The 26,567-nt window shown below is 44.0% G+C and overlaps 2 protein-coding genes across 4 annotated transcripts in view; both read right to left on the bottom strand.

Moving 5' to 3' along the window:
* The window catches only part of arhgap21b (Rho GTPase activating protein 21b), a 35,579-nt gene extending 24,831 nt beyond the window's left edge, over positions 1-10,748 (bottom strand). Inside the window, exons 1-4 of the mRNA XM_061838612.1 lie at positions 10,534-10,748; positions 9,578-9,783; positions 173-334; positions 49-70 (exon numbers count right to left, since the gene is read on the bottom strand). Of these exons, the coding sequence (XP_061694596.1) occupies positions 49-70; positions 173-334; positions 9,578-9,649 (256 nt within the window). The 5' untranslated portion in view covers positions 9,650-9,783; positions 10,534-10,748. The remainder of the gene's footprint in view (positions 1-48; positions 71-172; positions 335-9,577; positions 9,784-10,533) is intronic.
* A 2,770-nt stretch (positions 10,749-13,518) lies between these two features.
* prtfdc1b (phosphoribosyl transferase domain containing 1b) lies at positions 13,519-26,170 on the bottom strand. Of its 3 annotated transcripts, XR_009797818.1 has the most exons (10): positions 26,023-26,170; positions 25,740-25,846; positions 23,260-23,443; positions 22,580-22,645; positions 17,215-17,232; positions 15,638-15,720; positions 15,518-15,546; positions 15,406-15,452; positions 15,214-15,290; positions 14,037-14,061 (listed from the first exon to the last, which is right to left on the bottom strand). XR_009797818.1 is itself a non-coding variant. In XM_061839846.1 (9 exons), exons 1-9 carry the CDS (start codon positions 26,068-26,070, stop codon positions 14,014-14,016), a joined length of 678 nt encoding a protein of 225 aa, XP_061695830.1. In that variant the 5' UTR covers positions 26,071-26,170; the 3' UTR covers positions 13,519-14,013. The 3 variants fall into 3 exon arrangements, 2 of the variants coding, with proteins under 2 accessions (XP_061695830.1, XP_061695831.1); XM_061839846.1 differs by lacking the exon at positions 15,518-15,546 and having other exon boundaries at positions 13,519-14,061; XM_061839847.1 differs by lacking the exons at positions 15,518-15,546; positions 17,215-17,232 and having other exon boundaries at positions 13,519-14,061.
* Positions 26,171-26,567: the final 397 nt, after the last annotated feature.

Raw genomic sequence — 26,567 nt, 5'->3', positions numbered from 1 at the left:
GCTCTTATTCCAGCTCAGAACACCTGCATTTGCCTTTTCTTTTCTTACCTCTGCGCCCAACATCTTCACCCTATAAGGAAAACAGGAAGAAGTAAAAAAAACTGTAGGAAACCAAGCAACACAGATTACTTGGTGAATGTGAGGTCATGTAATATAATTCAATGACACGTACCAGGAAGTAGTGCATGGATGACTCCGGCGGGTACACAATGAAGTGTCGAAGGGTGAAACCAAATCCGTGACAAGTGCGACGCAGAATCACCGTTTTGGGTCTCGGCCAAGAGAACGATTCGTCTTCAAACGGGTCCAAGCCTCTCCACTCCGCAGAGTCATTCTATAAACAGAGGAAGGCGATGGGTGAATTATTTCAATTGATCAGGGGTCCCTTTGTACTTCGTATTATAAACTAACAGGGAAAAACCTTTGGCATCAAAGACAATAATGTAAAATTCAGTAAGAAATTATCACTCTCATGATTGGGGCATTTAAGAAAATTAGATCATTTTGGTGTCCTGAAACTAGAGAGGTTTAGTCTGAATTGACTTCAACAAAAAAATTAACATTTTGGACAGTCTATGTAAAAATTTGCTTCAACTGCATAATCCAGATTTTTATCCCACATGGTTCAGCCCTTGCTGTGCATTGTTGGAAGGACAGCACTCAATAAATATTTCCTTTTTCCAGTTGATCTACTATGAAACACTGCAATTAATTTACAAAATTGCAAAACCTTGCTCTTAGTGAAGTTAGTTCAAAGTCAGAGCCATAAATACAATTATTAACAATTGCCATAGTTCATTTCTTCACATTTTTCGGCCTCGGTTTCATCTTAAAATTTATGGTTTGGTCTGGTGCATCATTAAGAGAAACATTTCTCAGTGCTGAAGAGATATGCACAATACTTAAGCATTGCTCTAGTAGGGCTAAGATAACAATAATAATAATAAAAACACTGTATTGCCTGTCATTGACAGAGTGAAATGTTTATAGAATAAAAAGTCACAGCAAAGTTCAGATGACTTTATCCAAAAATATATCATTTAACCCAGAGTAGTTTAAACTTGATCTTCTAATGCTGGCATATCGGGATGGAAAAATAAGAAATAAAAATCAAAGGAGGCAAGAGCCCAGTTCGATATCTTTAATTTGTGTAGCCTCCTAAATCAATCTATCAGTGTTGATAACGCTCCGCAATACTGTAATGCAATACTTTACTTTCATATGCACTGTATAATTTAAAAAAAAAAAAAAAAAAAGAACTGGATTTTGTGCCCTGGTATTCCTCTACAAAAGCTTAAACTTTCTCACTCCCCAGCACCGAGTGCCAGCAAAACCACATCTCCACCTTTAGAACCAAAACAGGAGCATTGTGTACTAAGCTGATCTTGTGTCACATTTTACCACATAATGTGAATGGTTAAAAACAAGGAAGTTACCGATGTCAAAGAACTACTATTTTCCTGCCCTACAGCTCAGTCTTAAGTGCTGTAGTAAACGATGTCCAACCCTGGCGTCTTGTGTCGCACGACAACGTATTCTCAAACATCTTGTTCTGTGCCACTCAACCCTAAAAACTTCATATACAAGAGGACCAGGACCCACTATATCCCAAAAAGGTATCTGGAGTAAAGTTTCTCAACATAAACATGTGTCAGTTCCTTCGCCTTTGGTGTTTACACTTAAAGTTCAGCGGCGTCACCATTTTCGTAGATGGAGAGTGAAGAATGTTAACTTTTTGGGGCTTTGGACACCCACTCCCGTGTTTATTGCCAATTTATAACCTCACACCTTGGTTGTATCAGGTGTGGAGTAAGACTGACTCTTTGTGCATTCTTGCCACATATCATATTCCAAGATTCAGGAAACATCTCCGTCCTGCCTTGTAAAAAAAAAAAAATCTTGTCCATTGTACCTCACAGCAGCTCTCCCCTCCCCCTTAAAATGCAGACTTTCCCCGCTGTGTGAAGAATCTGATGAGCTTGCGTGGATGTCCTGTGCCTGAGCAGATATGCTGGGTGATAAATGAACTGAATCGCCACAAGATTTCACACAAAAAGGCGATTAAAGGCCGTGTGAGGTTTTGATCGTTATTGATTGATCACACAAACGCACTCAAGTCTTTGAACAGGACCGAATGCATGCAGGAGCGCTTTCTCATTTACACAGCTGTTGCAGGGGAGAGGCGAACGTGTGCAGCCGAGTTTCAAAAAAACAAACACGAGAAACTATTTACTCACGGCGCCTTTAAAAGGGCCGAGCAACCGCTGTGAGTGTCACCAGATGACAACTGAGCCGTGCACTAAATTGCTCATTAAAAGTGGATTCTATTCACATAAGAAAGCATTCTTTGACGATCTACATTCTTTTATTTGTACTCTTAAAATTGAGCACAGGAAATAAGGGTGGGCATGAAATTGCCAGAAAAAAATCCCCAATTAATTGATTGTTATTCATGCAATCTTTATTTTGTTGTCCAAAGAAGAGCTATGTGACGACATCTTAAATACATCTTAATAATCTCCGAAACATGACTTGAAACAGAAGGTGAGAACAGTAAGGCAGATGCACCTATGCTACAATCTACAATCAATAGTACATGAATGGAGCAAGTTTATGCAGACCCAGCAAAGTCAGCACAATTTAGGACACAGTAACCCCGATATGATATGATATTGCTCGAATGTTAGATTAATCCTATTTCTCAAAAACAATTATTGGTTTTATGTGTGGGTTTCATGTAAAAAGGTGACGTTACACCTTATGATTATCTACTTGGTTCTTCTGTTTTATTGCAATATATTCAATGTCTAGTTGTTTAATTCCCGTATTTTCCGCACTATAAGGTGCACCTAAAAGCCTTTAATTTTCTCAAAAGCCGACGGTGCGCCTTATATATGGATCAATATTGAGCCTTTAGTGCAGCTCCGTCCAGTAACGGAACGTAACCCCTGCCTCTATTCAATGTGCTTTGTAAAGCGGTGCGCCTTATGCGTGAAAAAAGTTTTAAAATGGGCCATTTATTGAAGGTGCGCCTTATAATGCGATGCGCAAAATACGGTACTTATATTCCACATCGTCCATCAAGGAAATGTAGTCAAATGCCCATCCCTGCACAACAATTGGCACAATGGCATGTATTGTTTACCAACGTGCCCAGGGTAGCTTTTAAGAGTACATAGGTGGTTCACACACACAGTGCTGGGCTTTATTACACTACTGCAGCTGGCTGGGAAACGTTGCTACAGGTGCAGCCCACACCTGAGTGTTTTTGATGAAACTTGCACAACCGGTTGTACTGTTTTACCAATGTTTGCTCGGTTTGTTTTAAGAATACACCGGTTCCAGGAGAAGTCGGTGCCGTTTGAGTTTAGGAATCTTTCGTGCCACAGAGGCATTTTGTAATCCCCAGCCAGAGAGGAATTTCTGCTCGGATGACAACAGATCAACTGGATAGTTGAGATGCCGGCAAACGAGTCCCGGGATCCGATTTTGCAGGAAGCGCATGTGGTCATTCTGATCTTTAAACAGGGACGGCAGACCGAGGGTGGGGAGGAAGGGGGCCTCCTGACATGCGCATGCCGAGCAGTGTTATCATTGCCACATGCAAATAGTTAATACTGGTGTGACATTCCAGCTCGATGAATCCCAGACATTTTTCTACTTCTCTGGACGTCCACTCTACCTCCCCCCTTAGAGAATTTGTGTGTGAATATTCATTATTTGAAGGTAAATCACTCCTGTAATCTTTCATGTGAATTTTCACTAGCCGGTCAAGAGGGTTTTACATCGAGCACTAACTCTAAGCACTAAAATGTATGTACACAATGAGTGTAATTATATTATTTGTAGTGTTTGTCGTATAGTTAATCTAACTGAAGTGTCAATAACTAGTTTCCAGCATGCTTAGGGAAGCTAGCGTCACATACAACAAACGCTTGCTGCAAGCAACATCGCTGGATTCGGGGTGCTTTTACAATGCAGGAACTTCCATACACAGACAACATTGTTCAGCACATAAAACGTTTTCCTACGATTAGGTTTTTTTTATGATTGTGAGAAGACAAACTAATTTAGATTAGTACAGGTGAACCGTTTCATAGAGTGGCAACAACTAATTTTTAATGATTTTTGAGAAATGTGACTTTTGAATATGTTTCAAACAATGTGCCCGCTCTATCCTGTGCAATCAAACCCTGCTGTTTACACTGGCTGACACACACCAACAATACAATGACTGTGCTGTTGTTTCCATTTGGAGAAACATCACCCTGCTGTCAGACTAACTGTCAATCTCCCATTCAGGAGGTATGGAAATACCTCCAAATTTAAAAAAATATATATTGTTTTTTGTGACATTTAGTAAACTCCATCACCTGCTACCTTTTGAAAAAGTCCCCAGTGAGTATCCATGTTTACATTTACAGTTCTTACACAAAACGAAACCTGTACTTGTACGTTCCCTCTGGAGACTGTATCAGCAGACTGAAAAGGGAACTTGAATTTCCACTTACTAGAAAAAAAAAATGCTACAATACCCCCACCCTGTGACCTGTGGTAGAAAAATATAACTGGTGTCACTTAATGTCATTGTACCAACACAGCACGACATGGTGTAGCTCTGAAAAAGAGTCAAGTACACAGTACTGAAATGTGAGGTAACCTGCTTGTCTCTGGGCTGCTAGATTCTACACCAAGTTACATCCAAGGGAAACACTTTGCTGTGAAAAGTCTCGGCTAATGACACAGGAGCAGCCCCATTTTTGGAGTGCAGGACAAGGTCTGAGAGCATCTAACAGGTGCTTAACTAATCAACAGAATGCAGAATACAGGAACAGTAGATGTGTGAGCAAAAGTGTTGATTGGGACAAATGTTTAGCTTCTCACGCTAGCTATTATTTACCTGCTGTATGCTCATCAGTTCTGATCAAAAGTTAGCATTAAATGTATTATATTTGAAATTATAGAAAAAGCTTGTGGTTCAAATTTAACCCAACCGACCCTAAGCATTCTCTTCCAACCTTAAACCTTTTAAACCACGTAATAAATATGTGAGGGGCACGGTTCTCCGTGGCCCCGTGCGCAGCGAGCTAGCGCTGATTACGTTGTGTATGTAAGTCTTGTTTTTCATGCCACTTGTTGCCAGATCGTTTTGCGTATATGAACGTGTGCTTAGGAGCGTCAGCTAGCATAACTGTCTGGTCCCATGTCATCGCGTTAACTCAAGTCAAGTTACGTTTTCATGTTTTGCCATGTCCGATTTTTGTAGATTGTTTCATGTTTTTTGGACCAAGCCTTTTGCCTTGTGATTTTTGTACAATCGCCCTGTTGGACTGCCTTCCCGTGTATGACCTCTGCCTGGCAAAAGACCTTCCTAAAATGCACCCTGACATCTCTGCTTTGTGAATCATCATGAATTTTGATATCGTTATGCATGAGAGGGCGTGAATTAACGACAACTGACAAGAAAATGGCGGCACCATATGCTGGAGATGGAGTACAAATATTTTGTTAACACAAACGAAAAAAAACCCCTACATACCGACCCTAGTTCTGTTAAGAAAGTTAAGAAATCAGAACAACAATTTTTGAGGGGCCTTATTAGCCCTCCTCATTCATCATCAAAAACAGAGACAACATTTAAAGAGCTATATGGGAATTTCCTAACTTCCGCTGGTATTGACAGTTCATTTAAATGTTCCTGAAAACATTGCCAATACAAAAAGGTTTGACGGTGTAGTAGCTTGAGGACTCTGGAACTTATTGTTCCAAATAAAATGTAATCTCAATGACAAGCCTGAGCAGTTTTGTGCAGTGAAATAAGGGACGGAAGAAGAACCAAGGCAGGGTACACACATGCTGACCATTGAGACAAATTTAAATATCCCCCACGCGATCTAAGACACCTCACGCTGTTGCTAGACACAAATAAAGGAGCAAATGGTTGTGTTGTTTCTTCAAAGTGGCTCACAAATCATTTGCCACAGTAAAACTGACGAGAAGACTTTGCAATGGCAATGGAGTGTAGTTACCAGAAAAATTAGCAGTTAGCCTAGAGCCAAGCCCTCGCCACCACACCAATTTCTACCACTACTCCTGCTTTTTCTTCTTTGTATTTTCTGGAATTCTGAAAGCCCTGTGGCGTCATGCTGCCTCTCACAGGGCAACCTTGGTACTACAGCATACATACAGCATAGCATTTTTGTGAGTTCTGCTGTGCACACCGCATACTACTGTATGAGAGCACTAAGCACGAGGCGATGTTTTCCCTCATAATGTGGGGTGTTTCACATTTTAGAAAACAAGGTGTGTACCCCGCTTAGCAGGTGGTTGATAAGCTGCTTGGAAAATGAATGGATGGAATATGAGGAAGGAAAATTTCCGCAAAAGAAGGCAAGATCACACTGGCCACTGCTTCTGTTTTATGCATATTCTGCTTTTAAGGAAACATGTGAGTAATTAAAGGAACGATGCCATTTCCCAATCACCGCGGAGAGGATGTTTTCATTTGATTGCACTAAAACAGCACAAGTGAAATCTGAATGACATACCCTATACTGTGTCCCCACCCCTGAGAGAATCGTAGACACTAGCATAGAGCAACAGGAAGTAACAGACTTCTTCTATCCAATTGTGGCTCAATTTTCCCTTCCGATTGCCATCACTTAGCCATGTGAGCCCTGCGCAGAGGCTTCTGTGAAAGGCAGCCACTGCAAATAAGATAAATGCTGACCTTTAATGAGGCAAAGATGGTAGAGGTGGCAAGCGGGGTGGGAGGGTTTGTATGTAGACCCCTGCAGCGCTAAATATGGATTCCGCTTCATTATCCAAAACAATAATCCATTACTTTCTACTCTCATTTCCCTTTCTCCCCTGCTAGGGAAAAGCAAACTAGCTTGCAGGTGATGGGGATCATAAAAAACTAAAACCGCAAGCCTCCTGACATAGCAACAAACCTAAAATCGACCATTGGACACAGCTGTGTGCACACTGAAACCAGGAAAATGTAACCACAGACATTTTACACATAAAAGCAGGTTGAATGGTACACTCAAGATGTGACGGGAGGAATCCAAGTTGGGAGAAAAAACAAAACCAACTAAACTACTGCTGCAACCAAACCAAGCAATAAATAAAGCCCATGATGAAATCATAAAGGCGGCACGGTGGCGCAGCGAGAAACCGTTGTCCTCACAGTTCTGAGGTCCAGGATTCAATCCCAGCCCCCTCTGTGTGGAGTTTGCATGTTCTCACCGTGCCGGTGTGGGTTTTCTCTGGGCTCTCCGGTTTCCTCCCACATGCCAAAAACATGCAACGTTAACTGGACACACTAAACTGTCGCTAGGTGTGTGACTGTTGTCTGTCTCCATGTGCCTCACGATTGACTGGTAACCAGTTCAGGGTGTACCCAGCCTCCTGCCCGTTGACAGCTGGGATAGGCTCTAGCGCTCCCCGCGACCCTCGTGAGGATAAGCGTAGTAGAAAATGGATGGATATTTCATAATTTCAATTTAGGGATTATAGGTTCTATCCAAATGGTCAACCATATGCACACAGATACAGATGATACATGGAGCAGTGTTGCTAAATGACAAAATAACCACCAGATCCAAGCTGGAGACTCCAGGGGGTTTCCTACACGAAATTAGCTCATGAATCGCTTGGTGCTGCAGCCTTAATGACAGTGGGATTTCCACAATTGAAGTTTCCCACTCACACCACGCCGCCAATCGTGCTCAAGGTTGCCGTGATCGTGTGGACTTCTTCAACCATTTGACTCATACAGACGGTCGAGAGGAAATACACACCCCTGCCGATTAGTAACAGCAAAGAGAAGAAGCTAATGTACTCATGTTTCCTAGTTTTACACTGATTATAAAAGTCTGCATGAGCAACAAAATCTTGTTCTCAGAGTGTAAAACACCGTGGAAGGATATTCATGGTCAACGCTACCCAAATACCACTTCAATGTGACAAACAATAACCTAATATCAGTGAGCCTGTGGACAGCAAATTACTTCAATATCTGGTTTATATCTAAGGAGGGGGAGTTGTAGACCACCTTGATGCTAGTGCCACATGAAGCCAGCGTGTTGAGGCTTTGCATCCCCCCAGAACAACGACGACATAGAGTCAGTGAAATCAACTGACTGTGAAATTCAAGGGAAATTCCTGTGGTGTGGATCAACAATTTATCCAATAGGTCATGTAATGTGTACTGTATCTTGACAATGTAATGTTAATCCTCTCTCATTTAAAGGTGTTTTGAGAAGATTTTTATCAATAATTATGAATTTTCAGGGGTGCCGCCATTTTGGCGAGTCACATGACCTACGTGCGCAGATGCGACGTATGAGGTGCAGCACCAAAGGCTCGATTACATTATGCCCAGCGCTGATTTCTGGGATTTATCCTCCTCTGATGAAGAAATAAGAGTATCGGTTGATCGGGAAGACGGAGGAACACTTCCAAACAGATTTGAACCTGTGGCTGTAAATAATGCTGAATATTCGGATGGTTCTTCGGGCGGAATGACGCGGAATCTGACGAGCTCCCTCCCTCCCTCCCTCCCTCCCAGAGACCCGGAGCTCATTACATTGTCAAGATACAGTACATATTCCATGACCTATTGGATACATTGTTGATCCAAACCTCCGGAATTTCCCTTCAAAAGGTGGACGAGATATCAAGAAAACTAAAACTACTTAAGATGACTTTTTAGGGTAATTCTGACAGACTGACCTGGAAACCCCCTGGGAATTTCGGCTAGTGCAATCCGATTGGTGGATAATTTTAACCAAAACTGCCCTGAATAGAGGAGTCAATTGTATAAAATAACAAATAGATGGATAATTAAGTTTCAAAACAACAGTCAATTAAAACAGTTCGCGAACGTGTTTGTACTCAACGACTTTTAGGGTTTGAAAAGAAAAAATTCTTGGGATATCATAACATTATTTAAAGGGAATAAAAGTTGCAATTACGGTACAGATTTTAGCAAGAAAAATGAAGTAGCCGCACACGATTTCCTTGAGTGGGCCACATAAAAAACATGGCTGGCGGCTCTACGTAAATGTATCCGTTCTACTGTATATATTTGGTTGTACAAAAACTTACTTTACAGTCCAGTGCTATTAAAAAACAACAAATGGCCTCCATTTCCGATCATGTGATTGAATCGGAACAATTCGACCCGCAGATGCTCATAAGACAAAAAACATTTGTTGCATCCATTTTTCTTTTTAACTTTAAAATTCCAGTTTGATTCGTGACACAACACTGGCGCTACCTTTTTTTGCATCCCCTCGAGCACACGACCCGTGTTCATACAAACACTGGACAGGTGTGTACATCAAACGGAAATAATGGAAAACTAGAGAAGAGAATCCAACAGGAGTTGTTACAAGCGCAAACAGCTGGGCCAAAGTGTCAAGCCCGTGTAACTCCACCCCCACACCAGAGTCAATAGAGCGATGACTCTAGAAACGCTGAATCAGCTGCGACCCCCCCTCAAAAAAAAAAAAAAAAACACACTTTCAGGCTCACAATCTAAAAATATCATCGATAGATTAAAGCATACCTCGCAGAACGACGATCTCGCCTGCTGTTGCTCGAGATCGTCGTCACCAGACTGCGCCCAACGTGACGCCATCGTTCGACGTGACTTCAAATCCTCGAAGCGATGAACGTCCACATCGACGAAAGGACCTTCTGGTGCGAAGCCACAATCCACAATCCGTGCCTTGCAAAGGTACGCCTTTATCCTTGCTGAGTTACCTACTCCATCTGGAAGAAAGAGGACAAAAAGGCTTCTTTTCAGTGAGGGCATTATAATTAATGAAGAGCAAAATAGGTTATTGCATGTATCCACACATGTTTTGTCATGATAACGATTTTAAGCTCGTTTCTTCAAATAAGCGAAGGTTTGTTGGGAAAAGTGAGAATAATTGGGAAGCCCTCCCTGATGAAAAAGATGCAACTACACCAGGAGTTCGGTTCGGCGTTGGTGGAGACTTGTACAGTGGGCACCAAAGCACCAGGACGACCGATCCGATCTTGTTGTGATGGGTCAGATGAAGCGCAGCAACGTGAACGTGGTGCGTCGACAGCATCAATGACCAGCAACAAGTGAGCCATGGCACAAATGTGCCTCGGCAACTCCGACGCTCAAAAACGGATCATTTGTGCGGCTGTACGCCTTCATGTATCTGATATTACTCACGGCGTCGACGCAATAGTAGCAAGTGCTTGTGCGATTTAAAGATGGCTATTTTATTGTTCCGTTTCGACGGACTGCGCGTCTCGAGTCGTTCGCACGCGAATTGCTCTGACAAACCCTCCGTCCGTTCACTTGTTTTACACCGCAACGCCCGCACACATTATCCCCCGCAAAGTGAGCTGAACGGTGGCTCGTTGTTCGTGGGCGGCTCGCGCGGTGTGTCGAACTTGTTCAAATAAAAAAAAAAAGTGCCGATGAAACCCGACGGCTAGCTAGCTAGCAGCCATGCTAACGGCTGGAGTTGAAACAAAAGTTACCTGAGGAGTTGCGGGGCGGCGGTCGTCAATAAAGGCGAGCGAGCCCGACGAAAACAGAGCAAACCGGCTCCGTCGTGGCTCCGCGTTGACATAATGTCCAATTATTTGGAGTATAAACGGCGTCCCGCACCGGGGAGGCGCATGCTGTTAACTTCTGCGGCTGGAATTTTTTTTTTTTTCTCTCTCTCCTTTGCGTAGAGCGTTCCCAACTCCCAGGGAGTCCACCTTCGGTCAACAGGACACCATCAGCCAATCACGGGCGGCCTTGCATTTGATCCGACCAATCACGGGAAACTTTACACAACGTAGCTACAGCGTTGCCAAAAGCTTGTGTACAACCTTTCCGAGTTTCATTACCGCAACTAAAAGTGGAAGGTTTTCATATTTTTTTTTTTTTTTGCGTTACCATAAGCTTTTTTTTTTTTTTTTTTTAATTTATACAAAAATCATGCCCCCCTTTTTGTTGTTAGATGGAACAAGGGCTTATAATGGGAGGTCAACGCTGTCTGGCATGTGGATGGCGATGCATGTGGAATGTGGATTAAAACCGTTCCCCCCAGTGGTCCGTGGAGGCGATTGAAATTCTAAGAACACAGGCACGAAATACTCCATCCCGAAGCGGGCCGAATCTAAGGGTCTCGCTGTGCTCCAATCCTCGGGGCCGCGACAAATGTCCCCTTTATCCCCCCTCGTGGAACAGAAGGGGCCACCTGTTTCTTTTGGCCTTGGTTTGGCTTTTGTTGCAGCGGAGGTCAGTTCAGGCAGGATACTTGCACAAAGCTCTCCTGTTCGTGTCTACACAAGCACACACAATTGCTCGTTGGTGGCAAGGTCAGACATTCTCCGTTTAATGATTTTCGGTTTAATGAAGTCACCCCTGGAAGCTGTGTAAAAGTTATCAGCGGGTGTCGAAAATGCAGAAGAAATAAACAGTTAATAACATTTCTATAGCAGAAACCAAATTTTGTGGGCAAGTCAAATCGCATCTTTTGTCTACCAACTGACCGAGCCATAGTAAAGTCATATTTGCAGCCAATTGTCGTGTGAAAAGCACTTCTGTCTTGACTTACAGAACAATCGGAAGGGGAACAAACGGGTCCAAGGCCGAGCAGCTATTCTCGCGTCGCGGTGCGGACTCGTTCTTTGTGTGCTGCTCGTAACCTTGAAGTATCGTAATTACAGTGAAATGAAATGAAATGCCATAAATATTAAATGGACAACAATATGTATGACAGTCATTGAGCGCCTTCTCGTGACCCTTGACCACGTATTGTGTTCTTACGTCGTATTCTCTCCATTTCCACGAAATGCTATGAAGTAAGGTTGGACTGTCTGCTTTCTGTCGCTGAATTCTTCTGTTGTTTTGTACTGCATTGCAGTCTAATCTCCTTGGCCAGTAACACATGACCAAAGCGGAACTGCATTTTTTTTCATACTTTGTTCATAGATGAGTTTTCAGACGTAAAAACACAATCAAATTGATTAGAACCATCTCTAATAACATTTTTATGAAAGTCTTTTGTTGCTGCAAACTTGCTCCTCCATCGTGTATGTCTATTTTTGCTTCACAAAATCATGAGCTACCTTCAAAAAAAAAATACTTTTCGACTTTAATAAAAAAAAATGACAGCTTGCTCTTTACGTCCTATCTTGTTAAATTGTTTCATGACGGTCGCTGGTTAAAAAGGTCAGGCTGCGAATCTCACCTTATTCCCATGGCAGAGAGGGAAAACGTGTTTTGTCGGAATCGCACTCGGTGTTCCCGTCTTTAAAGACCGGGAGTCGTGTGTCAGGTGTACACAAAGAACGCAACCGTTCAACACAAATGACCCTTTTGTGTCTTTTGAAGCGTTTGCGGCCAACCTATTTTCTATTCTGGTTTTGCGTCACAAAAGGCTCGAACTTGCGAAAAGAAGAAAGATTTTGTGCATGACAATCGACAATACGTTTGCAATATGATAGTCATGACCCGGCGGCACGGTGGATCCGTTGGAAAGCGTTGGCTTCGCAGTTCTGAGGTCTCGGGTTCAATCCAGGACCCGCCTGTGTGGAGTTTGCATGTTCTTTCCATGCCTGCGTGGGTTTTCTCCGGGTACTCCGGTTTCCTCCCACATCCCAAAAACACGCAACATTAATTGGACACTCTAAATCAGGGTTGTCAAACACGTTTTTTGTCGCGGGCCACATTGGAGTTCCGGTTTCCCCTTATGGGGCCGTTATAACTGTGAAACCATAAAAATCTTTGCCCGCCTCATCATATTTCCACATGGAATTTATGAACTAGGTTTGGAATCAGAAATCAATGGGAATGTGTTTTTCAACTGTTGTTGTTTGGGAACACAAAAAATGTTGACAATACCTCACTGTTAGCATTAATAAGATGGCAATTTTAAATTTTGGTCCAGATTTGAACAAGAATCATGGTGGCTGAGACATATGATTTGCCTTTGCGAGCAACATAAAATCAGCTGGCAGGCCGGATCTGACCCCCAGGCCTTGAGTTTGACACCTGTGCTCTAAATTGCCCCTAGGTGTGATTGGGAGTGCGGCTGTTTGTCTCCATGTGCCATGCGATTGGGTGGCGGGCAGTTCAGGGTGTACGCCCCCCTCCTGCCCGTTGATAGCTGGGATAGGCTCCGGCACTCCCCGCGACCCTCGTGAGGATAAGCGGCTAAGAAAATGGATGGATGGATGGATGGATGGATGGATAGTCACGACCCGTTGTTATAAATCAAGCCAAGGAAGGTATAAACTTAAGATTGTCCACATTTTAATTCATAGAAAATTCACGGGCAACACTCAAAAGTCGTCTGGTTATACCACTTACAAGAACAAAAAATGTTTTAACATTCATTCATGAGAAACACAAATACTAAAAAAAAAATTGATGTAAAAGTGTGTCGAATAGCTTTCATCCCAGGTAGAGTAATAAAAAGACAAGTCAGTGTGCATTTTGTGATCAAATGTTACATTTCCTGCAAAAAAAAAAAAAAAAAAAAAAAAAAAAAAACGTGGTTGAATTTCACATTTCGGGAGGTTAATTTCCTTTATTATCCTTACTATGACGTTCGGGTTAGTTGTAATACGAGTCCCTTCCACTGCATTCCTGGTCCCCTCCTCCATAGTGTTTTGTTGTACGAACTTTAAACGGTGGTCAACATCTTTCTACGGGTGCAGATGTCTTTCACTAACATTAAGAGTACTATATTCATTGTTATTACACATGTATTACAGTTAATGTTAATTACTCACGTAGTGACTGTAAAGTTGAAAAACAACTCTAGTTATTTTCATGATTTCCTATTAGAAAGTGGTTTATACATCCAGTTCCACTTGGAGTTGAACGGCAGTGTTTTGGGCTGGTCGTTTCTACAGCGCGAATGTTGAACAGTAACGTCGCAGAAAAAAAAATCTTCTCTGTAGCAGCTGTGACGAGCTAAAAGTTTGAGATGACATCTGACTGACCGTGACTTCCTTCCCTCATATCTTGTATTTCATCTTGCCATTGTCGCTGATCACACAAATATGCTGAAAGAAAAACACGTGGTAAAAAAAAAAAAAAAAAAAATGTTACAAAAGAAAATATAGGGGAGTTCAATATATAATATATATATATATATATATCATAATTTCCGGCCTATAAACCGCGACTTTTTTCACACGCATTCAACCGTGCGGTTTATGTGGTGATGCGACTAATTTGTGCATTTTTTCTAACGGCCGCAAGGGGGCACTCGAGCGGAAAAGGTAAGAGTGAGACCGGTGGAATATATGTGCCGAGGAAGTGACTTTTACCAGTTTGGCCCTGTTAGCGCTGCGCTAGCGTGTTACTGCCGTGTCTCAGTAATTTTTACCGGTATGTATTTTTTTTTTAACCGGCCCTGTTAGGATGGCGCTAGTGTTAGTGTGGCGCTAGTGTTAGTGCGGCGCTAGCATTAGCGTGGCGGCGCTAGCGTTAACGTTAGCGTTTCCTTTACAAATGTACTGAGTGAGGCTTTTTTTAACCAGATGCGCTCTGTAGGCCGGGCATTACGGTATTTTTAACGTGTATGTGGATGTCATGTGTTCAATGTTCCGTATTTTCAACACTATATGGCGCACCTAAAAGCCTTTCATTTTCTCAAAATCCAACGGCGCGCCTTATAATTCAGTGCGCCTTATATATGAAAAAAGTTTAAAAATAGGCCATTCGTTGGAGGTGCGCCTTATAATGGGATGCGGCTTATCGTGCGGAAAATACGGTAGATTGGTAAAACTGGTGACAAGGGGCAGTTTCATTTTTTTTTTCTTGAAAAACATCATCGTTACAGTATTTATGAACGCATAAGCGGATTGGGAAATGGACGTATGGAGCTATAAAAGCTTAGCAATGTGGCATCAACTGGAGCTCATCTGTCAGGATGTTGTTAAAATTGATGTTCGCCCAAACTAGCAAATACAACCCAACATTTCTGACTTCATGTTCAATTTTAAGCGCGTTCCCGCGCTCGAGCTCATCAGGGGCAAATTTGACTTTCCAGGGGGTGTGAAATGAGTGGATCATTCCTCACCCCTAAAATGCGTACACATAAGCCGCATTGGCAAAAATTGGTGACTTTTTTGGGTGTGTCGAAGCCCCCAAAATATTGATTCAAAAATAAATAGCGCCTTCGCTCGGGCGCCGATATTAAAATCGCTTACATTGAGGTCCCGAAAATACTCATTGTAGTCCAAAGCATATCCGACCACGAAGCGATCGGGTATCTCAAAGCCGACGTCTGAAATGAGAGGAGAGCACACGGGGATATTGTCACGATTCATCCGCTGGTGAATAAAAGCGTTTTCAAAATACGAATGAGCCGCTGACTCGTTATCATGTCAAAAAGTGCGTACAGTCGGGGAGGCTGGCGGTGTTCCGAGGCACCCTCTTCACCAGCAATCTGGAAGAAAGGATATCATGAGAAAAGATTGACGCCAGACTGGATTCATTTCCAAAAGGTACCACCTGTGTCACTTGTCGGCTCCGTCTCCTGTCTAGACCGCAAGGCGGATATTGAGTGATTCACAACGCGGGACGACCGGGGGGCTGCTTTCGCTTAGCGTTGCACGTAGTCGCATAACTCACCCGGCGACTTTGATCATTTTGGGCTGGAAGGCCTGGACGTGCTTCAGGAGCGCCTTCAGGGTCTCGCCCGTGCCAATAATGCCCTGGGTGGCGCGGCCAAGACAGGAAAAGACGAGATTACCGAGGTGGAATTTCCAGACGGAGAGAGCTGATTAATTGCGCACTGTAACAAGTCGAGAGTTGGGCGACGGGGCTGCTCTTGCGTAAGAGTTTAGGAGAAGCCTCGGAAAAAAAACAAAAAACAAATCACGCTTCCCTTGAATGAACAAAAATATACACCTACGAAACGCTGAAGTGAAAGCGACAAATTTCATGACAAACAACTACCGCCGAAATTGTACACTCATAGGCTGGTAAGATTTTTTTGTCATGTTTCGCGCTAAAAAAGTTATTCCTAGCAGTGCAAATTGAAACAAAAATACGCGGCATTGGAAAATGTTCAGATTCGAATCGGGCTTCTTTCAAACGGAGCCACTGCACATCTTTGATGCGTGTCGGCTAGCTGATGCGAGTCCACCATCAGTGCTAGCCTGACATCATCGAAATACACCGATCGGTGATGTACTGTGTACAGACCACGCGTTAAAAAGGTGTCAAACTCATTTTTCTCGCCGGTCCCTTTGTGGTCGTGCCTTCCCCTGGAGGGCTGGTTTGACGGATTACCTCATGTTATTACATATACGCGACACACTGATGGAAAACTACTTTTGAAATCAGAAGCCAGTCAAAGTGTTTATTGAACTCTCATTCAATGGACCTTTCCGATGGCGACCTTAAGCTCCGCCCCCTTAGCCTTGTCCAATAAGCATTCAAAATGGCAACTGAACATAACATGTTTGAAGTCAATTCTCTATCGCATATTAAGATTAACTTTTCCAAGCGCACGCTACTGTCAACCAGATTTGCTTGTGGGACAACACAGCGGCGGGGCGTATCAAGACAGGGGTTAAGACAATGCGGCTATCTGATTGGCTATTATTGTACGTGTGATTGACAGGTCGGAAAGGTCCATTATTTTAAAGAAGGGATTGATAATGAGAAAAGCTTGCAATAACTCAACATTATTAAATGGCGTTGAACAAAAAAATTTCAATTTTGGTATTTTAGCAAAAAAAAAAACCCAAAGTGAACGCAAATGATTTGCTCCTGCGGGCAAAATAAAAGGATGTGGCGGGCCGGATCTGGCCCCCCGGCCTTGAGTTTGACACCACTGGCATAGTAATTTAATTAGGGTGTGAATATTAATACATTAAAGGCGGAGTAATCATTAATTAATCAAAATAAATGCCAAGACTGGTCAGTGGGGTAAAGTGGTGGTCATCCTCGTTTAAATCGCACCACTCAACAGCATACAATATTTAATATTTGTTCTTCACGTATCACGATTTCCGTGGAAATGAATGAACACGTGATCACATGTTGAAAAATGATCAACAGCGAGCAGTGTGCTTTCCCCAACGCGTGTTGCGGCTCAAAACATTTCAAAAGGGAAACTTCAGCCGGCTCTCCTTGACCCGGAATACCATTTTTTTTTTTTTTGGTCAGGACGTGGGGGGTGAAAAACACGACTGACTCACCTCCACAATCAGTACGTTCTTGTGAGGGCAGGTCAGCGAGGGGGAGACGGCGGAGGGAAAGAAAACAATTAGTTGGAAACACTTTTGAAAGCTGCCAAGTCAGCGATTCAATCATGCAAACACTGACGGAAAACGTGAATAACGAAGTGAGTTCATCAGCAATCTGCTTGCTTGTGTACAAACCAAATCAAATCCATCTGTGCGGTTTTTCTTTTTTGATTTCGAAGCGCTCGTCCTCGTTAGAGTCGCAGATGAGCTGGAGCCTCCTGTGTGGGTTTGATTCCCATCCCAAAGTCACATTTCGAGAATCAGGAAGGCCAGTCGTCAGAAAAACGGCGCCAAACGAATCACGCAAGTACTTGGGACAAACCGAAAGTCGCAACAAACCGGAATGCCCGGGGGAAACATGCAACCTCACGGGGCCAGGATCGAACCTGCGACCTTAGAACTGTGAGGCCAATGCTTTTACCAGCTGATCCCACCGTGTCGCTCGCCTCATCATATTGACATCAATTTATGAACTATTTTTGGAATCAGAAAACAAGGGTAATGAGTTTTACAACTATTTTCCTTGTGTGGTGATTCAAAAATGCTTGTAATATCACAACGTTATCATCTATGGAATATGACAATTAGAAATTTTGGTCCAGATTTTCACAAGAGCCATGGAAGTTGACAAACTAGATTTGCCTTTGCGGGCCACATAAAACCATGTGGCGGGCCAGATATGGCCCCCGGGCCTTAAGTTTGACACCCGTGTTTTATGGCATTATTTGAGACGTTTAGAGACTCTGCGAGACTCCAGAGCAGGAGATTTTGACCCTTTTGCGTCCAGACTGTAAACAAATGACACTTGCACTCAGCAATTCATCTATCCATCCATCCATTTACTTTGCCGCTTATCCTCACAAGGGTCACGGGGAGCGGTGGAGCCTATCTCAGCTGTCAACGGGCAGGAAGCAGGGTACACACTGAACTGGTTGCCAGCCAATCGCAGGTCACATGGAGGCAAACAGTCGCACTCACAATCACACCTTGAGGCAATTTAGAGTGTCCATTTAATGTCGCATGTTTTTGGGATGTGGGAGGAAACCGGAGTACCCAGGGGAAACCCACGCCGGCACGGGGAGAACATGCAAACTCCACACAGGCGGGTCCGGGATGGAACCCGGGACCTCAGAACTGTGAGGCCAGCGTTTGCCAATTGTGTTAATTTTACTTGCTTTTGCTTTTTTTTTTTTTTTTTTCATAAACAAAGCGTTCACCCGAACACTGTCCGGGATTTCTCGCGGGCCGGACGGTTCTGCGCGTCGGAATATGTCGGAAAGGGGGACATTTTGAAATTCCGCCTTACGTCACGCCTCTTCCCACAAGGTTTGTCTCACTTCTTCCAGCGCAACGCGCTCGCGTTTTGACACGTAAGAGTCGGCGTCACAAAAAGGGAGCTCGGCGGATTTCACAAGCGCACTCGAAATACAAACACGCGGAGCGAGCGAGGAGCGAGGCCGGCCCCGGCGCGTGACTCAAAGCCCGCCAGCTTATCACCCGATTCACGTTCCGGGCATGCGAGGCCTCGCCCTTCTGCCCGTGCAGGTTGTTCGGATCAGCTGACGTATACGACCGAGGAATACGCTTTTGTTGTCGTCGGTCAGTCTGCACGCACGCACGTGAACAGAGAAGAAGAAAAAACAAAAAAAAACAAAAAACAAAGCAGAGAAGTAATCAGTGCAGCTGCGAGTTTTGTTCTGACACGTCTCATGATAGAAATAATGTTTTGAGGCCGACTTGACATGACTCACGCAAATGAGGACTCGTCCACGCCTCGTTTTAGGGCTAAAATTAAAACATTACTCAACATTTTGAACTGAGCCGCCCCGCAAATAATATTTCCTTGACATTGCTCCACCCCTTCCTTTTTCTCCCTCTTTGTGTAATCATGCAGACAAAAATGAACAGCGACGCTCTTTTGAGTGCATTCTCAACACCTCCGAAGTACTTCAAGCTTTTTTTTTTTCAAGATTTTTACGAGAATAACGTGATTTCTTTACAGATTTAAGATCAAAGAGGAAGGGGAGGTCGATACACACGGCGGCATGAAGGAGGATTGTCAAATTCTCAATTCTTCACAAATCGAAGACAAGTCACATCAATGCAGTTTTTATTCCCTACAGATTTGATTTATTAAAGGGGAAATCCAGTGCTTTGCATGAACAGTGGATCCAATCGGTCACGTAATATGTACCCTATTTTGACAACGTGATGTTAAATCCGCTCTCATTTAATCGTGTTTTGAGAAGATTTTTATCGACAATAAGACATTTTCAGGGGCGCTGCCATTTTCACGAGTCACATGATCGACGCGGGCGTATGTGACGCGTACCGTGCCGTTCCAAACGCTCGATTACACGCGACACCATTTATGCCCAGCGCCGATTTCTCGGATTTATCCTCATCTGATGAAGAAATAGCAACTTCTTTCTACTTCCATACAGATTTGAAACTGTGGCTGTAATTAATGTTGAATATTCGGATGGTTCTTGGGACGGGAATGACGCGGAGTCTGACGAGCGAGCCGAGGTTCCAGGCGGCGGAGGCCTTTAGCCGGGCTTCTGTGGTGTCGGAGGCCTTTAGCCTAGCTTCGGCGTCCGGGGCTAACGGACTCCGCCGCCTGGAAACTCCGTTCGTGGCCCCTGCTTCGTAAGCCCCGGGATGCCGAAGCGAGGCTAAAGGCCTCCCCGGACGTCGAAGATCGGCTCGCGGGCCGCCGCCGGAGCTCATGGCCCCCCTTCGGTGGCGGCGGAGGCCTTAACCTAGCTTCGGCGTCCGGGGCTAACGGCCTTCGCCGCCTGGAAGCTCGGCTCGCGCCCCACCGGCAGAGCTCGCTCGTCGGACTCCTGTCCGAAGAACCATCCGCAACTGCCGGACCGGAGCTCCCGGGGGCCTTTGTTTCCGCACTTAGGCCTCCGAGTAGTCAAGACTCCGCGTCATTCCGCCCGGATAACCATCCGAATATTCAACATTAACTACAGGCGCAGGTTCAAATCTGTACGGAAGTATTCCTCAATCTTCCCGATCAACCGATACTGCTTTCTCTTCATCGGATGTGGATGAATAAAAGAAATCGGCGCTGGGCATAAATGGTGTCCCATGTAATCGAGCCTTTGTCGTGACACGGTACACGTCACATCCGCGGACGTAGGTCATGTGACTCGCTAAAATGGCGGCGCCCCTGAAAAGTCGTAATTGTCGATAAAAATCTTCTCAAAAGACTATTAAATGAGAGAGGATTTAACATCATGTTGTCAAAATAGAGTAGATATGACGTGACCGATTGGATCCACTGTTCATGCAAAGCACTGGATTTCCCCTTTAAGGGAAAATAAACTGTGAATGGTTTTCTGGCAGCGTGTGAAAAAATTTCCTTAAACCGAAGAACCGGTTGAGCCATCCTCACCAGCAACAAGTGTTTTCTACAACTACCAACGAGTCTTCCATATCTCCGTGGAGAACCAGTACTTGCAGAGTTTTTTGTTACTTCATCCACTGCGTTTTATAATATTGACATTAGCTGGAGGATTTTCAAGAGTAATGTTTGGGAACAACACGAAAATCTAAGAATTTGCGGAGGCGTCCAATACTTATAATGTGTACCAAGCTGCACGATGCTCTTGTGGTTAGAATGCATGCTTCGCAGTTCTGCGGTTCAGGTTTGAATCCTGGCAATGCGGAACTTGCATCGGTTTTGCCAGCACCCTTTAAAACTCGAAATTGTCCAGGTGTGTGAATGATAATTTATGAAACTTTTTCCACCATTAATGTTTCTTTTGTTCTCCTATTTATAAGCAGTACAAATCAATTGAAGGCGTTGAAGTCGTTGTATTAGCAAAAGTTGGATCGAGGTCATTTTAGACCCAACGGATCAACGATAATATGATGTCACTTAAGCGCGGATGCGAGTTAAGGTGGGCGAGTGAATATCCATTCATCCATCCATTCATTTTCTTAGCCGCTTATCCTCACAAGGAGCACGGGGCTTGCTGCAGCCTATCCCAGCTGTGAACGGGCAGGAGGCGGGGTACACCCTGAGCTGGTTACAAGCCGATCGCAGGGAGTGAATAATTTTTGCCATTTTTGATAGCACTGCGGTGGCTGAGGTTTCGCACGACACTACAGCATATTGGTTTCATTTAAAAAACAAAAAGGCAAAATATCTTTTAAAAATTCTGATTTTTTTTCTTTTTTTTTTAAACGTAAAGGAGATGACTTTTTTTTAATTTTTAGTTGAACTCATGAGATGGGCCGGGATAGGCTCCAGCACTCTTCCGCGGCCCTCGTGAGGATAAGCGACTAATAAATTGGGCGGATGGAGAAAAAAAAAAAAAAGAGGCTAACATGTTGACTTTTCTTTAGCGTTAACAGAAGCAATGAACAATTCTTCACCGGGGGAGTGACAGGTTACAGATGGGAGGAAATTCTGCCCTCTAGAGGCGATAAGTTGTCAATACAGAATATGCTTGTGCAGGTAGTCATACTTACTTTAGCCTAAATTCGATTCCACAGGGTGATCGAAATAATAACTCCCTATTTTCAAGTACTTGTAATTTATTTCTCATAAGAAGAAAGTGTAGTTTTATTTCAAATTCAATATGGACGCCAGCATTCGCCACCACTTTCTCAAGCCGCCTGGGAACTACATTTACCGGTCACTAATTTCAAAAGCAACCAGTTCAGGGTGTACCCCCCCCCCTTCTGCCCAATGACAGATGGGATAGCCTCCAGCGTGCCCCGCGACCCTTGTGAGGATAAGCGGCAAAGAAAATGGATGGATGGATGGTTGATTTCACAGGGAAATCATGTGAGACGGAAGACACAACTTCAAGTTCTTCCAAAGTCTTTGGTCTGGTAGAATAGATTTCCCGTACATGACGGAACATACGCACACACCAAAAAAAAAAATTACAAAAATATTTCAGTTTATCACGAAAAAAAGTTTTGTAAAATGGGGATTTACTTTTCACTCCCTCCTGTATTTCTCACGTCACTGTTGCTATTTTGAGGTATTTCATGTGCAAATTCCTCACCGCACTGGGAACAGAAAAGGGCCCACGTCCGCAAAGTCGGGGGTCACGCAAAGTGCCAAACGCTCTCGGCGATGGGGAAGAATTTAAGATACGATCCCAAGTAAATCACGTTTGGTGATTAATGCGGCTAAAAAGCGGGATCGGAGGAAAAGCGGAAAAATGTAAATGTAAAGTGTAAACCGCACGTTCTAAATAAGAGCAGGAAGCGCACACAAGCTGATCGCACTTTCAAAGTAAGGACAAAGAAATTCTCACTTCGGGAAGAATACAAATGAACGTGTTACCTTTCCGGCTAAAAATGATAAATCCTCCGCTCCGAGTATGTGAAGGTCTTCTGTGGATTGATCATTCTGAGGAAAAGTGAGAAGAGGAAATCGTTTAGACATTTAACAAGAGTAATTACGTAGCTAGTATAAAGCCGGTGTTGCAACAGTATAGATAGTTTTCTCCCGACGTCACACAACATCCGGTTTAGAGAACGGGCGCCATTTTGGATAACCTCCAGACCTTTGTCATTCTTTAGTCGGTCTATGCTATAAGCGCTTGTCGAGAAGAGGAGATAGTTGACGACGTCTGGATAGGTTACAGACGCCCACGTTTGTGCGATCCATTTGTGTTTCTCCAAGGCATATGGGTCGATATCGTCGATCAAAGCGCACTTCCTGTCGTAACGGATTCTTCAAACAACATTTAATGAGCCCCGACAACTTTCCAAAGTCTTTTTAGCCATCATGCGTCATACGAACAGTTGTGCAACTCCGGTCTGTATGCAAAAGCGACAGAGTGAACGGCGCGTCAGTAGAGTGAACCCATCCAACATGGCCGCGTGCCCCGGATGAGGTCACATGGTCTAAAACAGTCTATTCCACGCTGCTATGAAATGCTGTACATCTACGTGATTGGCGTCAAACTAGCAACTACTAGGAAAAGATCTCAGAATGAAGTACGTTTCCCGGAAGCTCACCAAGTAGCTCTTGAGGCGGATGAAGTGGACTCGCATGGGGATGGTGCGGTCCGAGCTGCAGCTGAGCGCTTTGATCTTGTCCACGAGGTCGGCGCAGAACTGGTACCCCCCCTTGAGCACGCACAGCACGACGATATCGTGCTCGCCCAAGTCGTCCATGATGTCGCGAGCCAGACGTTCCGTTCTGGGAGGCAGAAAGTCGTCGGATTTATACCGTGTTTACAAGCAATTGCAAAGTAAAATTACCACAATATGTCTGGCCCTTTCTAAGTTCTGTGTAGTATTTTAGCCAATAGCCTAATTACCGTAATTCCCGGCCTGCAGAGCGCACCTGGATATAAGCCTCACCCAGTACATTTGCAAAGCAAATACCATTTGGTACATAGATAAGCCGCAGCCGTGTAAAAGCCGCGAGTGGCCACATTGAAACCGACATTGAAACACGAGATGTTTACCAAGAAAGACGGTACACAGAGAGTTTAACGCTAGCGCCGCGGCACTAACGCTAACGCCGTGCTAACAGGGCCAGTTAAAAAAAGCATACTGGTAAAAATCACTGAGACACGGCAGTAACATGCTAGCGCAGCGCTAGCAGGGCCAGACCGGTAAAAGTCACTTCCTCGGCGCATATATCCCATCGATCTCATTCTTACCTTTTCCGCTCGAGTGCCCCTTTGCAGCCGTTAGAAAAAAATGAGAAAAAAATTAGCCGCATCACCGCATAAACCGCAGGGTTGATAGCATGTGAAAAAAGTCGCGGCTTTTAGGCCAAAATTACGGTACATACTGCAAAAGTGCAATCTTTTGAGGCACAATTTTTTTTTAAAAGGAAGCGTGGGTATTTAGTTTCCATTTCAAATACTTTCTTTTTTTTTTTTTTTTTTTTTTTTTAAACCGGTGAAATCGATTTGACTCGGTGGAGCCGGACGTGCGGGCGGAAGGTTGCCGCCTTCCGCGTGATGCTACGCGGTCACGGGTCGAAACACGCCCAAAACAAAATATGTTTTCAAGTCTTACAACCATTCGCCTGCCATTTTCCACCATCAGCAATACTTCATACACGCAACGCTAGGTACGCTTGCACAATCTGACGGGAGCTACTCCGACAGCGGAATTCTTTGATTACAAAGATTACATTGTGGAAAACCATCAAAAATTATCCCAGCGGCCATCTTTTAAAAAATGTCCGTCAATTTGTTTACAACAAAATGTGAGCGTAGTTGCTCTCTAACCTCGTGCGTGAATTGAAGTTTGTTCATCTTTTTCAGACATGTGATTTGACTGAATGAAAAAAAAAGAACTGGGAAATAGCCAATAGCTGCGAGCATGATCAAAGGATGATCACCAATTTTAACGTGCAAGTTTTATAAATTGTATTATTAATGAAATATATCTAGTAGATCTATAAATAAATGCTATTCTGTTTTCAAAATGTACACAATATGATCGTTTATTATTTAGGTGCACACCTTTACCCCCCAAAAATTACAAATTCAAATACAAATTCAAATAAACTGCTAGAAGTGAAACTACAGTGAAGAAAATAAGTATTTGAACACCCTGCTATATTGCAAGTTCTCCCACTCCGCGTTCCGCACATACATACCGTCAGGGAGTCTGGTGTTAGTTAGAAGTGATCTACATATCATCTAAATATGGCTCGAAATGAAACGAAGTGATAGGGTGATATTGCCCCGGTCAGTTCACTCGATTGTGTCTGCAGCGGACGGCTTCGGCGACGCCTCGTCCGCGGTGGACGGCTTCGACCAGGCTGGCTCATACATACTGTCTGGGAGTCTGTTCTTCGAAGTGATCCGCATATCATCTAAATATGGCTCGAAAAGAAACGATAGGGTAATATTGCCCCAGTCACTTCACTCGATGGTGACCGCGTTGGACGGCTTCGGCCGGGCTGGCTCATAAATACTGTCTGGAAGTCTGTTGTTCGGTAGAAGTGATCCACATATCATCTAAATATGGCTCGAAAAGAAACGATAGGGTCACTTCACTTCGATTGTGAGATGTTCTCTTCTTTGAAAAGAGCTTCCGTGTCCCGTAGTTTGTGGCACAGCGTGTTTTCAACGGCGGATGTCGCGGTGTGACCTGATGAACGGACGACGCAGGGAATATGGCGACCACTCGAATGGGACTTCTGCAACTTTGCGCACGGATGACGCGCTCTCCGCTCATATTTATTTTTTCGTATGGACATTGAAGTGAATCACGTTATATGTATTTTCCATTACAATATCTATTTTGGAATGTTTATAGGCGTGACACATCCGAATTTGAGCTTGTTGTGTAAATCCCCCAAAATTCCGGTTTACGTTACAATATTCATAATGTGCATTTACAAAGCCCTAAAAGAAAATCAGGGTTTTCATCCACCTATTTTTACATCACTGCTATGATTCTGCGAGCTTTTGTGTCTTGTTGTTGATAATTATGGTGTGGATAAGAGGTTGAAAGTAAGGTTGTACCTGTCCATGATGACTCCGTGCGGCACGACGACACATTGCAGATCCCCCGCGTAGTGCGCCGGATAGCTGAAGAGCTCCAAACTGTAACCCGGCCAGTCGTCGCCGATCTGTGCAGTGGATAAACATTTTGGAGGCGCGCTGCAACGACTATCGCGACAAGGACGTGCAACGTAGCTTCTCTTTGGATCTGCGGAGTCCCCGATGGAACTTTGCTTAAATTGCTGCAAACTTTCCAGCGTCTCTGACCAAACTCTGCAAGCTCGACCGCGCTTTGACTTCTTACCACAATCCCGCCGCTTCCTCCCTCGGTTTGGAGCACCACGTCTGCCATGTTGCTTTTCTCTCATGCAAACTTCCACCGAGGAGGAGGAATGTTGTTTGATCGCCTCCCTCCCTCCCTCCCTCTCTTCCTTCTTCCTCTCCTCCTCTTCCAGACTGCCACGCAGCCAAGTGCCGCTAGGGGCGCGCGCTTACCCTTTCACCGCTGCTGTCATTTCCTCCTCCCCGTCTCCCCATAAAAAAAAAAAAAAAGACATTCCCACATTTATGAAAGAGAAGCGCAAGAGTCACTTTTGTATCGAAGTGTATTGCTGTCACACACACAACAAAATCCCGTTTTTCAGGCTAATTTCTTCTCCCTGTTTTTCGGGCTATTTTTTTTCCATTTGGTTTTGTGGAGTATTTTTTTTCGTAGTGCCGAAGTGTATTGCTGTCACACGCACACACACAGAAAATCCTGGTTTTGGGCTATTTTTTCAGTTTTGTGGACTAATATTTTTCCCCCTGTTTTTCTGACTAATTTTTCTCCCTGTTTTTGGGCTATTTTTT

Source organism: Syngnathoides biaculeatus, chromosome 13 (assembly GCF_019802595.1).
Source record: "Syngnathoides biaculeatus isolate LvHL_M chromosome 13, ASM1980259v1, whole genome shotgun sequence".
NCBI classification, from domain to species: domain Eukaryota; kingdom Metazoa; phylum Chordata; class Actinopteri; order Syngnathiformes; family Syngnathidae; genus Syngnathoides; species Syngnathoides biaculeatus.
The sequence above is the reverse complement of the archived record's forward strand: the minus strand, read 5'-3'. Positions and strand labels throughout refer to the sequence as shown.